Source organism: Myotis myotis, unplaced genomic scaffold (assembly GCF_014108235.1).
Source record: "Myotis myotis isolate mMyoMyo1 unplaced genomic scaffold, mMyoMyo1.p scaffold_m19_p_1, whole genome shotgun sequence".
NCBI classification, from domain to species: Eukaryota; Metazoa; Chordata; class Mammalia; order Chiroptera; family Vespertilionidae; genus Myotis; species Myotis myotis.
In genome coordinates this window covers 199,375,467-199,393,246 of record NW_023416313.1, presented here as the reverse complement: position 1 = coordinate 199,393,246, position 17,780 = coordinate 199,375,467, and the positions used below count along the sequence as shown (strand labels likewise).

The 17,780-nt window shown below is 41.0% G+C and overlaps 1 protein-coding gene across 4 annotated transcripts in view; it reads left to right on the top strand.

The window, feature by feature from the left end:
* The window catches only part of DCAF5 (DDB1 and CUL4 associated factor 5), a 106,328-nt gene that overhangs the window by 42,070 nt on the left and 46,478 nt on the right, over positions 1-17,780 (top strand). For all 4 annotated transcript variants that reach the window (XM_036311079.1, XM_036311075.1, XM_036311084.1 and 1 more), the window contains one exon: positions 11,454-11,667. In XM_036311079.1, coding sequence (XP_036166972.1) covers positions 11,454-11,667 — 214 coding nt within the window. The remainder of the gene's footprint in view (positions 1-11,453; positions 11,668-17,780) is intronic.

Below are 17,780 nucleotides of genomic sequence, written 5' to 3'. Positions count from 1 at the left end.
AAAGTGTATTCCTTTCTTAACTTTTTTTTTTTTTTTAATGTTGCCATCACTCTTATAATCAACCTGGCTGAAATCCCAGAGTCCCATTTGATTCTTCTGTCCCTTCATCTTTCTGCCATAACCAGCCTTGCTTTGTGTTAGTGCCTGGCCACTATTTTCAGTTCTTAAGTCCCTGCCCCATTTTAGGCCCATATCACTCTTTCCATAAGGTAATTACTCCTGGCTTCTTAACTTGCCTCTTTCTTCTGGAATATAGCACAGATCTTTAAACATCACTTTTGCCATTACCCTACTCAGGAGCTTTCGTGGCTTCTCGTTATCATTGTTCATGGCCATGTCTCCAGAACCTATTATGTGGGATGATGCTCCAAGAGAATGTTCCTTTGGAATGACTGCATCATGTCCTACTTTACAGGATAAAATACAACTCCTTAAACAAGCAATCTGCCTCTTTCTGGTGCCAGTGTCCCTTCCCCCTTATTTCTCCTCCACATACAAACACAAATAAGAATTTCTCCATTTTTCTTTGCCTATTCATGCCCTAGTTACCCGTCAAGGCACCAGGGAAAACATCTTTGCTAAGACCTCCCTGCTCATAAAGCTTCCTTTGCCCACTGGATCCTTAGCACAGTGGTTCTCAACCTTGGCTGCACATTAGAATCACCTGGGAATCTTTTTAAAATCCTGATTTCTGGGCCTTGTGTGGCCCAGAAATTAAAAAGATTCCCAGGTGATTCTAATGTACAGCCAAGGTTGAGAACCACTGCCTTAGCACCTAGCACAATTTTGGCACAGAGTATGTGTTGAATGAATGAAGCTTTCCCTTCTAGAGCAGGGGTGGGGAACCTTTTTTCTGCCAAGGGCCATTTGGATATTTATAACATCATTTTCGGACCATGCAAAATTATCAACTTAAAAGTTAGTCTACTATATTTGGTCAAAATTTAATTAACTCACCCCTAATGCCTTGGTAGGGCCAGACCGAATGATTTTGTGGGCCAATGTTCCCCACCCTGTTCTACAGGAAGGGATTGCTCTATTTACAGCCTCTGTAAAGCACTTATGATCTGTGGCATTCATGTTGCATGTCTCAATCACTGCTTTTGCCATCATTGGTTATCTTGAATATGATTATCCTATATAATAAAGGGGTAATATGTAAATTGACTGTAACAGCAGTATGACTGGGAATGAATGACTGGTCACTATGACACACACTGATCACCAGGGGGCAGACACTTACTGCAGGAGCTGACCCCTGGTGGTCAGTGCGCTCCCACAGGGGGAGCTCTGCTCAGCCACTAGCCAGGCTGCCGGCTGCCAGCACAGCGGTGGTGGCGGGAGCCTCTCCCGCCTTCTCATCAGCGCTAGGGATGTCTGACTGCAGCTTAGGCCTGCTCCCTGCTGGCACATGGACATCCCCTGAGGGCTCTCAGGCTGCCAGAGGGATGCCTGACTGCCAGCTTAGGCCCGATCCTCCCAGGGAGTGGGCCTAAGCCAGCAGGTGGACATCCCCCAAGGAGTCCCAGACTGCGAGAGGGCACAGGCCGGGCTGAGGGACCCCCCTCCTCCCCTGAGTGCACAAATTTTTGCGCACCAGGCCTCTAGCGTCTTATATCAGCTATACCAGTATTATGTTCTTGATTTCCTTCCCAGTGCCCAATAATTGCTTCTTAGAAAGGAGGCACTTGTCCTCATCTGTACTATTACTTGTCATGTTTTTCTGTGGATTTTTAAGGACAGGGTCATGTTTTATTCAATCTCTAGTGCCTAGCATAGTGCTTAGAATGTTATGGGTACTCAGTAAATATTGAAATGAAGACACAGTGTTTTACTAATCCCAAAATAGTCTACATTTTCAAAACTATCTTTCTGTAATGTTTCTGGGCCTAAATTCTTAGTGTAATTGCATGGATCAAAATGCCTCTAAGGAATAAACCATTAGAGGAGGTTGTAAGAGTTCTTGCTGGGCTTTGAAAGCCTGTCAATTAGAACTATGTTGGGGAACCAGAGATTCTGGTAAAGTTGCTTTCTAACCTTTAGGCCACAAGGTGGAGCTCTACAATTAACTTTGTCCACTGGAATGCGCAGGGCTTCTGGTATCCTAACCCAGTGATTCTCACATTTCTTTTTCTTTTTTAATTGATTGTGTTTTTTTAATAAATTATATCTTTTTATTGATTTCAGAGAGGAATGGAGAGGGAGAGAGAAGTGGAAACATTAATAATAAGAGAGAATCATTCATCTGCTGCCTCCTGCACGCCCCCATGTGCCCTGACCAGAAATCGAACGGTAATCTTCTGGTTCATAGGTTGATGCTCAACCACTGAACCACACCAGCCTTATGATTCTTACACCTTAGAGGGCATCAGAATCACCTGGGGAACTTGTTTAAGAGCTCTTTCCTGGAACACAGACCCAGAGGTGGAATTGTTGATCTGGGATGGTGGGACCTGTGAATCTGCCACTTTTTAACAGATACCTAGGTGATTAAGCAACTTTGCTTATGCTACAAGATGGACACTTGTTATTCAGAAACCCTTGTTGAATTTGCTACTATGTCCATTCAGACCCAGGGTCTTTGACTTTTTTTGTTAATCTTCACCTAAGGATATTTTTCCATTGATTTTTAGAGAGTAAGAGGGAGAGGGAGAAACAAAGAGAAAGAAATCTCAATGTGAGAGAGAGACAAGGATTACTTGCCTGCCCGCACGTGTCCTGACTAGGGCTGGAAATCGAGCCTACATGCCCTTACCGGAATCAAACCCGTGACCCTTCAGGGCCCCTGAGCCACACCAGCCATGGTACTTCCTAAAATTTGATTACTAATTTTCCTTTTGAACTTTTATTTTGAAAATTGTATACATGATATAATTAAGAATCCTGTTTACCATATTCTTCCTTTTTATTGGCTGCTAATTAGCAGGCAGATGAATTTAATTCACTTGAAGCATGTATAGCAGTGTTACATGAAGAGGTGGAGATCTGGGTGGTCGTTGGCAAATCGTTTTACTTTCTGGGCCATAGTTTTTTGTCTGTGAAAGAGGACATTGATTCAGTGATCTTCCTGCTATTTTTCTAATTTTATGCTGCTCTGCTGCTTGCCTTTCAAGATTAGGTTTTGTGGGCAGACATATCAGGAGCCGGATGAACCTTGGTGAAACTTGGGTCTTTTTGTTTTGTTTTTATTTTCTTAATGTTCTAAGTCAGTGTTTTTCAAACTACTGCCTTTGATCCATTAGATCATGCATTTAACAGCTATTTACTGAATGCCTGTTGTGTGTCTGGCACTGTTTAAGCAGTTGGGATACACAGGGAAAAGTTATAAGAGCTAATAGTTCAGTGGGAAAAGACAAAGAAGAAACAAAATAAAGTACATACAATATGTGATTGTAATATGGTGATTCATGTAGCAGAGAAAAATAAAGCCGGCCAGGGAGACCAGGCTTATTGGGGAAGTTGCATTTTTGCATAGGGTACCAGAAATTAAGAGGTAAGTAAATGATCCATGCTCATATCTGGGGAAGAACATCCGGGGCTGCAGGATCTGCAAGTGCAAAGGCCCTGAAGCGGAAGCATGCCTGATGTGTTCTAGGAACAGTAGGGAGGCATTATGTGGTTGAAGTAGAAAAAGGTAACTCTGGGAGGTGGCGTCAGAGACATAATGGATGAGAATAGGGAGGGATTGTCTAAGGCAGTGGTTCTCAACCTGTGGGTCGCGACCCCTTTGGGGGTCGAACGACCCTTTCACAGGGGTCACCGACCATGGGAAAACACATATATAATTACATATTGTTTTTGTGAGTAATCACTATGCTTTAATTATGTTCAATTTGTAACAATGAAATTGGGGGTCACCACAACATGAGGAACTGTATTAAAGGGTCACGGCATTAGGAAGGTTGAGAACCACTGGTCTAAGGCCTTGTGGGCATTGTAAAGAATTTGTTTTTTTGTGTTTTTTTAAAAATATATTTTATTGATTTTTTACAGAGAGGAAGGGATAGAGATAGAGAGTTAGATGAGAGAGAAACATCTATCAGCCGCCTCCTGCACATCTCCTACTAGGGATGTGCCCGCAACCCAGGTACATGCCCTTGACCGGAATCGAACCTGGGACCTTTCAGTCCGCAGGCCGACGCTCTATCCACTGAGCCAAACCAGTTTCGGCAGGAATTTGATTTTTACTGTAGTTGAAATGGAGGAGCCACTGGAGGATATTCAGCAAAGTAATGATGTGATCTGACTATATGGTTCAGTATCCCTCTGGCTGTTTTGTTCAGGATAAACCAGTGATAGCGAACCTTTTGAGCTCTGCGTGTCAGCATTTTGAAAAACCCTAACTTGACTCTGGTGCCGTGTCACATACAGAAATTTTTTGATATTTGCAACCATAGTAAAACAAAGACTTATATTTTTGATATTTACTTTATATATTTAAAAGCCATTTAACAAAGAAAAATCAACCAAAAAAATGAGTTCGCTTGTCACCTCTGACACGCGTGTCATAGGTTCTCCATCACTGCGATAAACTGAAGCATGGGTCCAAGAATGGAAGCAAGGAGACAAAAAGTAGGAAGCTCTTTCAGTGATCTAGTGGGTCATGAAATCAATTTAGGTGTCACAAGTGTTTGTTAAATAGCAAATATAGAATAAAAAGTCAATGCATTGCATATAGCAGGTGGTAAGTATTGTTCAATGAGTTTGTGCTAAATAAGTGTGGGTATACTGGGGAGCAGTATAAAATGTACAAAGGATTACTATTTAAAAAGTTTGAAAGCTGTTATTTTAAGACATTTCTATTTCTGTCAACTAGAGGTGACTTAGGGTTTTGGACACATTCTCAGTGAGTGACTCCTATTTGAAACAAGCTGTCTTCCTGTAATCATGTCTTACCTGTCAGCAGTCTGGCCTTCTCTCCCTTTTCCTTTATGTTCCCCTCCTCTCTTGTTTTTGTAAGAGATCATAGTAGAGGTACCAAATTGCGGTTTTTGTTTTCAGACCCTCAATTGCTTAGGATTTTTTCCAGAGTTTGCCTCTTTCCTCTTTAACATTTCTCTAGCTTCGTGGCCTTGTACCCTACCTAATAGTCAGCACACTCACCCCAGTTTCTTTTCCTGCCATCAGGGACTGCCTGCGTATATACCCACTCACTTCTGCACTGTTAACTGTTGCTGTAGCAACTGGTATCATCTGTCTTTCTCCTTCCTCTTGCTTTTCTCTTCCTCCTGCCAAGCACTGTTCATTAAACCCTCCCTCCCTAGTTTTATACACTGTGAGATCAGGGCTGATAATATCTTTCAGAAGGTAGAACCAGGAATAGTTTTAAGATGAAGATTTTACTGGCTGCTTACGAAACCTCTCTATTTTCTGTAGCTTGGAAAGGGGTTGTTTTGAATAAGCCAGGCCATCTGATTAACTATTGTTGAGTCTCTAATTCTATGGAAAATTCATGAGTATTCTAGAACAATCTGTTATGGCACTGCCTTTTCATTCATTTTGAGATTTTGGTTAGTTCTGCGTGGCTTTTGGTATCTTTGGAACAAATGCAAAAACTTGGAATATAGTTCTTCAACTCCGGGCATGTCCCTGTTCTGGAAGATGGTGATTAGAAGCATGGCAATGCCTGTTGTCCATGTTTGCTTTGTGGAGGGACTGGATATGCCATTTGGTTATCTAAGATCTCTTCCTCAGCAATTTAGTCAAGACCTCTGCTGACCTCAGACAAACTTAAATTTCTGGATGTTCAAAAAGGGAAAGAAATTTTACCATGTCCATGGAACTTACATATTTCAAGCCAGAGAGGCTTGGCAGTGAATCTTGTTCTGAGGAAAAGAAGTTTGTTCAGTCACAGATCACAATGTGTGTTTTTCAGGGTGGTTGTCCTACAGTTCTGCTTTCCTAGGGAGTGTCTCAGCCTTGGAATTGAGGATTATCTTAGAAAAAAATCACATAAAAGAAATGGTTAAGGGATTATTGGGACCCTGAACACACTTGAATGGAACTGGTATGGGCTGAGACTCCCTGAACTTGTTCTTTTTATCTAAGCCTAATGCCTCTAGGATTTCTCTTTCTATGTGTTGTGTTATAGGGAAGTACAAAGTGACCCATATTCCTTATAGGTCATCTTGCCCTAAAGCAGAAGCTGGAGGAGATTTTTCTCCTCCTGCAGAGCTTGGTTTTGCCTCTCTGATTGTACGATACCAGCTCTGATGTCCGTGATGTGGAATAACGGTGCCTTGTCTCCAAGCATTTCACAGGTCTTATGAAACTTTCAGATAGAAGTGAGGAGGAAATTCATGCCAGTGGGCTTTGGAAAATCTTATTGGCACCATCAGATGAGTTGCTCAGTCATGGACTTAGGGGAATCTAGGTTTGTGGAGCCTGATCTGGGAACCTTTATGATTGCTTTATCTTGTGCTGCTGGACAGAATACTCCCATATTTCACCTGAACACAACCTCAACTTGTTTCTCTTCTGTTTCAAGGCCATAGCCTTGGCCAAGTACTCCTTTTAATGTCCTTTAACATTAAAAAACTTTAATATTAAAGAATGTTCCACTCAAGCAATAAAGAAGTCAAGTTGAGTATTTGAGCGGGGTGTGCAAAGACTAGGAAACCACGCTAGTGAAGAATATCTTCCTGATGTTTGGGTTCTTTTGCTTTGCATCCTGGGTCTTTTGTATGCTGACCTCGGATCACCTCCGACCCCATTCCTATTGCATTTTATGACAGACCCTTGGTTGAAGATAGATTGGGAATAGGATATTGCTTTTATTTTGTATAGGTATATTTTGATTTAAACCCATTTTAACTTGTTGCTAGTCCTTTCAAAATACTTCTCACCTTATTTGGGTGTGTAATGGTGGCCATTTCTCTGGAGGAGTGGAGTTAGTGGCATCTCTGTTATTAAGATCAGAACCCAGAAAGCAAGTCGGGATTGAGGCATTCTTATTATATACAAGTATCCTCAGTTCTTCAAGAGGATATGAGAAACTTCTTCCCCTTCAGAGAATGTGTTGAGGACAGGAAAACATCATTTCAGGCATTGTTGGTGAAGTGGAACTCTAATCTTAAAAGGAATTGGAGATCTTTCTGTTAATAGACACGGGGCTGTAAAAAGTGCTATATAGTGTGGTTGGCTTTTCATTAAAAGTGCCATATAGTTTGGTCGGCTTTTCATCTTCTTTCTCTCCACCTGGTTCCCCGCCCCCCTCGAGCCCCCTTCCTGATTCCCACTCCCCAAAATTCCAAATGGAACCATGTTTCTCAAAGTGTGATTTGAAGGTTGCATTCATCACAATTAATTTGGATTGCTTGTTAAAATCAGATTCCTGAGCTCACTTCCCAGATTGAATTAGAATAATGTTTTTCAACCAGTGTGCCACAAGAATTTTTAAAACATTCAATACCTGACTCTTATTCAGGGGTACTAACCTCTTTTCCCTTAGCTTGTCAAAACTAGCACAATATTAGCTGTCCGATGTGAATGCCCTGTCTTGAACCATAAATATATAGGTCATATAATAGAGTTGCATATTCTTGGTTAATTCTTGGTACCAGAAACCATTATACAAGTATAGGCACCTGATTTTTTAAAATTCACTTTGGAGCAAAAAGGGTAGATCATTACTATTATTAATTATTTTGTAAATCAATCAAAATTATACCTTTTAAAAAATATATATATATCTTATTGATTTTTTACAGAGAGGAAGGGAGAGGGATAGAGAGTTAGAAACATCGAAGAGAGAGAAAACACCGATCAGCTGCCTCCTGCACACCTCCCACTGGGGATGTGCCCACAACCAAGGTACATGCCCTTGACCGGAATAAAACCTGGGACCTTTCAGGCCGCAGGCTGATGCTCCATCCACTGAGCCAAACCTGTTAGGGCGAAAATTATACCTTTTTTTGGTCAGATCAACAAAAAATATATTTTTTCGTTTGCCACAGAATTTTAGTAATTAGCTTATGTGTGCCAAAGATGAACAAGGTTGAAAAACACTGAATTAGACTATCTGGGGGTGGATCCTGAAAATCTACATTTTAAAAAATTAATTAACTAATTAATTTAAAAAATCTTTATTATTGAAAGTATTATATGTGTCCCCTTCCCCTCACCCTACCCCCCAACATTGACCTCTTTTAGCCTGCCCCCCACTCCCATCCCAGTCCTTCACCACCCTATTATCTATGTCTATGGGTTATGCATATAAGTATCCAAGTTCTTTGGTTGATCTCTTCCCACTCACCCATTCTCCCCCACCTTCCTTTTGAGGTTCGACAGTCTGTTCCATGCTTCTATGTCTCTGGATCTATTTTGTTCATCAGTTTATTTTGTTCATTAGATTCCACATATGAGTGAGATCATGTGATACTTATCTTTCTCTGACTGGCTTATTTTGCTTAGTATAATACTCTCCAGGTCCATTTATGCTGTTGCAAATGGTAAGAGTTCTTTCTTTTTTACAGCTGCATAGTATTCCATTGTGTAAATGTACCACAGCTTTTTTCCCCACTCATCTGCTGATGGGCACATGGGCTGTTTCCAAATCTTAGCTAGAATTTACATTATTAAAACGTCCAGTTGATTTCTCATGCACATTACACTTAGAACTGAAAACAATAGGGTCTTTGACATTATATTGTGACTATGAGGGCAAATTGCTTCTAAGTCTTTTCTTTCTGATGAACTAGATCGTGCTTACCATTTTCAAGGAGGACCCAGCTGCAGAACCCCTACTAGAAATTCCCATTAACGTAGCTCCCTTTCTGGTGTCATTTCATCCCTTTGGAAGGAATTAAATTTTGCACCCAGATGTGAAGTATTCATTGTTAGTAGCTGCTGCTCTTTTTAAAAAAAATATATGTATATATATTTTTATTTATTTCAGCGAGGAAGGGAAAGGGAGAGAGAGATAGAAACATCAAAGATGAGAGAGAATCACTGATCAGCCGCCACCTTCATGCCCCCCACTGGGGATCGAGCCCGCAACCCGGACATGTGCCCTGTCCTGAAATCGAACCCTGACCTCCTGGTTCATAGGGTGATGCTCAGCTGCTGAGCCACACTGGCCAGCCTTTAGTAGATGCTGCTCTTTAGATAGCACCATAAACACTCTGGGAGCAAGATTCCTATGTACCTACCCTATCAGTGTGAGAAATAGGAGTTCCCTGCTCAGTAGCATAGGCAAGAAAATAGTGACTCTCCTTAAGACCCCTGTGGAGTGGCCAGATTGCCAATGTTTGTCTGGGAGCCTGGCTGGGATGGGATGGGCCCAGATTCCTGTCCTGGGCAGACTCCTCCAGACCTGACTGGAAGCTGCAGAGGAAGTTCCTGTTAACAGATGGAAAGGGCGTTTGCCAAAGGCCCCAGCTTTCCTGTCAGGGGTGCCTGAGCTGATACAAACCCCTTGCTGCTTGTGCTGGTGGGGCTAGCCAAGTTTCTTTCTGTTGAGTCTTGTTTCCACCCCCAGCTCCTCTTCAGTCCTACACATGCTGGTTTATTTGCACACTCCATGCTGATCTTGGGTTGAAAGCCTCTCATTGTTTTTGAGCTCAGTGTTTAGATAACACCACATGCCTGTAGGAGCTAGGGCACCCTGGAAAGGAAACGCCTGGGCTCTAACAGCCCCGCCATTATTCTCTGTATGTGAGTGACTGTGGCCTGTGTTAGGACCATTATAAGAACATTTTTCTGCAGAGGTTATTAGTTGGGGCCTGCAGGGATACCAGACTTCTTCTTGATGTTTGGAGTTCTAGGGACTGTTCTAAGTCTCTTTTTCCTGCCGTTCCAATCATAAGAATTAGAGTCTGTTTGCCCGAGACTTGTTTCTACACATAGCTGGAGTACCAGAGTATTCTTGCCTCTGGTGAGAAGTCTGTTTTGGGGACATAGGACTGACTGGCTAGTTTTGGTGTAGCCTGTGTTTTTATGACCAGGTGAGGTTGGCAGTTGCCTTTGCACTGATTTCAGGGGCTCTTTTCCCCATGGAATATCTCTTTCTTGTTCCCTTAATTTCCCCCACCAACTCTCTTACCAAAAAGAAAGGAAAAGAAAATGTGTTCTCTTCTTTCAATATTAAATCTCTTCTGGTAGTATTTTTTTAGACTCTTCATAGGAAATATCTTTAAGCCCCAATTAATTGCTTTTTAAATGACTGACAAATAGTGTCTCCCGTTTTTAGTATGAAGTCCCAAAAGCAGAATCCAATTACAGATGTAGTAAAGGGAAACACATCATCTTGCTCTTCTAGTTGTAACTGCTTGCTCTGCATTTAATTAAAATTTTTTCTTTAATGTTTACTCTTGAGTCATGCCATATGGAATATAAAAGTTTTCTGTGAACAGATTAAAAATTGAAAAATAAAGACAAATAATAAAGTGATTGTTATTGAAAAATACTCAGAATTAACTATAGCCCTGGCCAGTTGCTCAGTGGTTACAGCATTGGCCCACAGACTAAAGGGTCTTGGGTTTGATGCCCAGTCAAGGGCACATACCTCGGTTGCATGTTCAATCCCTAGCCTGGTTGGCAGGAGGCAACCAATTGATGTTTCTCTCTCTCTCTCTCTCTCTCTCTCTCTCTCTCTCTCTCCCTCTCTCTCTCTCTCTCTCTCCCTCTCCCTCCCTCCCTCCCTCCCTCCTCATCCTCCCTCCCTTCCAAAAAATCAATGGGAAAAATATCCTCAAGTGAGGATTAAAAAAAAATTTTTTTTAAAGAATTAACTATAAAGTGGTCCGGCTGGTGTGGGTTAGTGGTTGAGCATCGAGCTATGAACCACGAGGTCATGGTTCGATTCCCATTCAGGGCACATGCTGGGGTTGTGGGCTCAATCCCCAGTGGGGGTGTGCAGGAGGCAGCCAATCAGTGATTTCCTCTCATCATTGATGTTTCTATCCCTCTCTCCTTCTCCGTTCCTCTCTGAAGTCAATAAAAATTTTTAAAAATAATAACATAGAATTAACTAAATATCTGTTATTCTTTCTAATGGTTCTTACATCTCTAATACATATGGTAAATATATCCCTTAAATACCATCTATGATTAGCCAATTAGCATGGACACGACTCATCTCCCAGCATCTTGACAGAGTATGTGTTTGATTCTATAGTTAGCTCAGGTAAATGAAATGGCAAATCATTTTTAATTTGTCTCTTTTTTCAAGATGCTTGTGTTATCCTTGTAAGTAAATTTAGTAGTAATTCACCTTTTGGAGATTGAAAAGGGGAACTGGTAGATTAAATAACTTGCTTTAATGTAATCAAGGAGCTCTCCTATCCTTGTTATTGCCTTCAAGCTTACTGCAGAGAAATACCTTTCTGCCGAAATCCAGATGTACAGGCTTGACAGGAACCTGGGCACATTTTGGGAAGAAATAAGTGCAGTGTGTTTTGCAGGCTCTTGCCCAGCCTGTCTTACGCCTTATCCCTGTGCTTTGTGCCTTCTAGTTCTCTCCTACGCTATGGTGGCAACCTGTCCCTTCAAAGTGCCATGAGTGTGCGATTCAACAGCAACGGGACTCAGCTCCTGGCCCTGAGGCGTCGCCTGCCCCCTGTGCTTTATGACATCCACTCCCGCCTGCCTGTGTTCCAGTTTGACAATCAGGGTTACTTCAACTCTTGTACCATGAAAAGCTGCTGTTTTGCAGGAGATCGTGACCAGGTAAGTGCCTTCTGCATCCCACACACTTATTTTTTTATTTAATCCTTACCAGAGGATATTTTTCCACTGTTTTTTTAGAGAGAGTGGAAGGGAGAGAGACAGAGAGAGAAAAGCATCTATGTGAGACACATCGATCGTCTGTCTCCCGCACGCATCCCAGCAGTATCGAGCCTGCAACTGGGCACATGCCTCCCAACCGCAATCGAACCCAGAACTCTTTAATCTGAGCCAAATTGGCTCGGTCCCCACACTCTTACTTTCCTTTCGATTGCTGTTCCTGTACTGGTCTTTATTTCTCTTTAGCATAATGTCAGATAGAAACAATTGAGGGAAACAGTAATTGTGTGGGGATGTTCTGGCTTACTAGTGAGTTTCTTTATCAGGGCTGCCATTGAGTAATGTGAGGCACACACCATAAACCAAGGCTGGCTACAATATGGTTCTGAGCAATCTAGCCCTGCCAAGTTTGTGAACAGATTTTAAGATTCTAAGAATGTATCATTTCAAAAGAAAGGAGGAAGTCCATGGAAAATTAGCTTGCCAAAAGAAGAGATTTTTTGTGAGTATCAATAAGCTACAATGATGAATGAAACACTCTAAGTACCATCCAAGAGACATATATCCTGAAAGGCCCCTTGGGATGGCATCTTTTTTCTTGGATGAAATGGGCTGAGCAACTTTGTTTGAGAGGAAGCCAGATGCTGACTCTTTTTCTTTTTATTGCCAGCATCACAACTGAGAAGGAGAACCCAAGCTGTGAGTCTCCAGCCTTTTCACAGTCAGTGTCAAGATATTGATACTGACTTAGAGCTGGCAGTTCAAAAACATACTTGCATTCTTGACTGTCTGTCTTGGCCATAGAAGTTCTGAAGTGGGTGTCAGTGAATGGACCTATTGGACTGGTCTGAGTAATCAAGCTGAGAAAAGACAAATATAAAGAAAGATTGATCAGATAAACAAATGGACTTTTTTTCTTCTCTAACAACAAATCTTATTGCTACTTCACATTTAGATTGGAAAAGAGAAACCTCATTCTCCTGCTAATGTTTAGTTTTCTCTTTGGGTCAAATTTTGACATGTAATTTGCATGCCGTACTCCATCTCTTTAAAGTTATTTGTGGGCCTAGGGCATAAGAGAAACAGTTCTTTGAAAACCTTTGAAGTTCCTGCTTTCTGAAGGAAGGTAGCTAAGGCTTTTCTTCTTAGATTGACGTTGCTAGAGAATCCCAATGTCATAGTTTAAAGATTAGTATATGTAGTAGGAGCATAATATATGCTTGTTGAATTGGGTCGAATATGAAAGAAATTGAGAATACCTCTTAAGTTGCCCAGGCTAGGGATTTCCTCTTTTGTAAATAGGGAATATATATCCAAATTCAGAATTTATATTCAAGTTGGAGTGCTGGGGCCTATTAGCTGTGATCCACACTTGAAACCACTAGGTGGCCTCAGTTGTATAAGCATTGTTTCCTTGGAGAGGCCACAATGCTAATGACTTTGTTTTTATTGGCAGTTTGTTTCTTGCGTGGGAAGAAACTAACTGCCAATAAACAGTCTAGAAATGAACAGTCTCAGAATAGAACAGACCATTGTAATTGTCTGCTTGCAGAATGATTGATCTAGTTTCATTTAACTGTGGAAGCAATAACCAAGCACCTCCTTCTCTATTCCTGTCTTCCTTCTTTCCTTTCTTTCTTGCTTTTATGGATTATCCATCTTCTGTCAATCTCTTATGTATGTGTGAGATCCTGTTTCATTTAACAACAAAGAGTAGGCACTAAATGTGATGGTTTATAGGCTTTTTGCTAGAAACAGGCTGAGGGAAAGGTGAAAGAAAATGGATATTGTGTTTTCTTTCAATTTCTATATTAGTAGTGAAGCATGGCGTCCCTAAAAGACTCAGAATAAATGCTTCTAATCAATATGTAGAACACCGTGGTTTCTTAACCTCGGCATTATCAACATTTTGGTCAGTTAATTCTTTGTTGTGCAGAGTTATTCTGTGCATCATATGATAGTAGCATCCTCTCCTCTTCAAACAAAAAATGTTTCCCGACATTGCCAAATGTCTGTTGGGAAAGGTAAAAGGTAGCATCCTGTCCTCTTCAAACAAAAAATGTTTCCCGACATTGCCAAATGTCTGTTGGGAAAGGTAAAAGGTAGCATCCTGTCCTCTTCAAACAAAAAATGTTTCCCGACATTGACAAATGTCTGTTGGGAAAGGTAAAAGGAGGGGCAGATTGCCCCTGTTTGATAACCTGTGGCCTAGATTATAATTACCCAGTTTCCCCAGATACACTGGGACAGGTATTGTCACATGCAAAGCCATATAAGGTATTTTGTGATGGTCCTGGTTATGTACCTTGACAAGATATAGTTGTTTTGCCTTTCAGATTATATACGATGATTAAAAACGTTGAATGACTTTTGATTTTCCCTATTCAAATTTGACTGACTTGTTATTTGTGACTTTTGTCCTATGGAAAGATTTTATGGGTACTATATAGCCTCTCTGACAAATTAGATAGCTTTTTGATTAGGGTAAGTGGTTTTCTATGGATAAAGGAGGATGAGAAGTCATTGAATCTAACTTTGGATCAGTTTTAAAGTCTTTAAAGTCTGTTCATAGTCCCTATATAGATTATCAAAAGTATATAACCTGCCCTAGCCAGTTTGGCTCAGTGGCTAGCAGGGGAGGGCAAACTTTTTGACTCGAGGGCCACAATGGGTTCTTAAACTGGACCGGAGGGCCGGAACAAAAGCATGGATGGAGTGTTTGTGTGAACTAATATAAATTCAAAGTAAACATCATTACATAAAAGGGTACGGTCTTTTTTTTTTTTTTAGTTTTATTCATTTCAAACGGGCCGTAGTTTGTCCACGGCTGGGCTAGAGCGTCGGCTGCAGACTAAAGGGTCCCAGGTTCAATTCTGATCAAGAACCCGTACTTCAGTTGCGGGCTCAACCCCCAGCCAGGGTCTGGGTATGTGTGGGAGACAACTAATTGATGTATCTCTGATGCATCCATGTTTCTATCTCTCTGTCTCTCCCTCTCCCTTCCACTCTCTCTAAAAATCAATGGGAAAACATCCTCAGGTGAGGATTAATAAAGTATATAACCTAGGGAATAGGAAATATAGAGATTTATGTTTACCTATGTTGTCCACTCCTTGGGGACTAAGAAACGTAGCTATTCATCATTATCTTGTCTCCATTGCCTGTCACACAGCAAGGGCACAATAAATATATTTGTTGAGGTGAATCTTGAGTACAATGTGTATGGGGTTTTAGCTTTCTGGGCCCATGGCTTTGCTAACTGTAAATCAGGATTGATAAGTACCATTTTCCTGCTCAACTTCTTAGGGCTTTAGGAAGATGAATTAAATAATGGATTTTTAGTGAAACTAATCTACTGAGTTTATATTTTTTAAGTGTGGCACAGAAGGCCCAACTTCCTGTCTTATTCCTGGAACAAGTCTCTCAAAAGTGATTTATAGGCTCTGGCTTTGCACACTCGGGGCTGAAGCAGCAGCTGCCACAGTTATAGTGTGATCTGTAGGACTGACATGTACAGTCCTTCACTAGTCTAGACAGGATCTTTTTTGCTGCTTTCACATTCCAAAGACTACCCTTTGCATATAGTGGTCTTTACATTTGATCTGTTCTTGTATACTTTAAGAATGTGCACAGCCTGAGGCTCTGTGCTCTGGAACTCTTCATGTAGTCATAGGCTGGGTAACTGTCCCAGAGAGAAATGTGAGAATTTCCATAATAGGAATGAACATGGTCAAGAAAGGCACTAAGTGACCTATCTATCCGAAACAGTCTTCTGGCTTTCAATTGCAGTGAGACTAGTCAGTTCACACAAATAGACCCAGATATATTGCCAGAGAACATGTACTTCATTTTAGATTGTCCTAGGTTCACGAAATATTCGTTAGCATTAAAATGAAAGGAACATTTCAGCGAATTGGACTCAGGGAATAAAGTATAAAATAAGCTGAGCCAACTCTTTGTCTCCCCCATGCTCATTACACTATTGTATATGAATTCTAGTTATAGAACTGTTAGAGATCGTTTTGTATAAATCTTCCTTTTCCAAATGAGAAAACTGTGGCTCAGAGAGTTGTACGGCTTACACAAGTTAAGACATAAGTTTGTAGCCGAGCCAGGACTGGAACCCAGACTTTTGAGCTCTCAATAGATACCCCTTTGCACTATACCAGTGATGGCGAACCTTTTGAGCTCGGCGTGTCAGCATTTTGAAAAACCCTAACTTAATTCTGGTGCCATGTCACATAGAAATTTTTTGATATTTGCAACCATAGTAAAACAAGGACTTATATTTTTTATATTTATTTTATATATTTAAATGCCATTTAACAAAGAAAAATCAACCAAAAAAATGAGTTCGCATGTCACCTCTGACACACGTATCATAGGTTCGCCAGCACTGCACGATATAGTCACACTTAATGCCAGCAATATCAAGGCAAGTGGCAAAAATGAGTGAATTGGTCTAGAAGTACAATAGGGAGCGGTGGGGACTGTGGCCAACAGGAGAGCCCACCCCATCTAAATCTAAAAGACTGCCATTTGAATCTTTGACTCAAGCTTTAGCCCATTGTTGCCATGAGGGCCTCTGGGTGTTTTATTTTATTTTTCAAGGGATGCCAGAAATAAAGATTTATATGTAAAATCTCCTGATTTTTAAGAATTGCAACAAATTCATATTTTATTGTATGATAAAACAAATCTGTGCACCATACCTATTTTGCTCAAGAGCCACCAGTTTGAAACTTCCATGCTTGAGCAGAATGTTTTACTCTCATGTTTAGTTTCATGGTTTGTCATTAATTCATAGGTTTGTGGAGACATGTTCCTTTTTTCTGTCTCTTACTAAACCCTTTCTAACTACATGTCTCTCCCTACCCCAACTTTTAAAATAAGAAAGCAGATATTTACTGAGCATCTGCTCTGTTCCAGATGCTATGGTAGACATATTCACATAACTGCCAGACAGTAACCTGTTTGAGATTTTCATTTAAAGCCCTATATACAGGGTTGGGCAAAAGTATGTTTATAGTTGTATGTGAAACACAGTTTATTCTTGTATTATTTATTATTGTATTATTTTCCATATGAACAACTGTAAACCTACTTTTGCCCTACTGTATATTGTCTTTCCACTTTTGCCTAAAAATACGTGGTTTATTTCTAGTATAATCTTTCAATTATTCAAGTTTAATAACTTCTATAATCAGATAAGTGACATGAGATTGGCTGGGCATCCACAGAAACAATTAGTACACACTCCTGCCCCTCCAAAGCCTGAATTTATCTTTTATCTTTCTTAGCCAGCCCACCTTCTAGTCTTGCAGCATAGTGAGGAATCTTGCAGTAAAACAGCATTCCTTTCTCTCCAGCCTGTCTGAACCCAAAGGTTCTCCTTGCTTTGTGTCATACTTGGATTTTGTGTGTGTTTATCTTTCGTTTTCTCCCTGAAGCCTGACTTCATTCTGTCTCCTAAGCTTCACACTCCCTCCTGTATTACTCAGAGAGCCAATCTCTTAACAGGGTTAAAAAAAGAAGGCCAGCACTAGCCGGTTTGGCTCAGTGGAAGAGCGTCGGCCTGCGGACTGAAGGGTCCCGGATTCAATTCCAGTCAGGGGCACATGCCCAGGTTGCAGGGGTGTGCAGGAAGCAGCCGATAAATGATTTTCTCTCATCATTGATGTTTCTATATATCTCTCCCTCTCCCTTCTCTCTGAAATCAATAAAAATATATTAAAGAGAAGGCCAGTTTTCCACCTGCTAGCTCTTCTGGCACACATTCGTAGGACAGCACTCGGCTTTTGTTCCTTTTCTTTCTTTCTTTCTTTCTTTCTTTTTTTTTTTTTTTTTAATAAATCTTTATTGTTCAGATTATTACATTTGTTCCTCTTTTTCCCCCCCATAACTCCCCTCCTTCCAGTTCCTACCCCACCCCCCGCCCTCACTCCCCACCCACTGTCCTCATCCATAGGTGTACGATTTTTGTCCAGTCTCTTCCTGCATCTCCCACACCCCTTTCCCCCCCAGGAATAGTCAGTCCATTCCCTTTCTATGTCCCT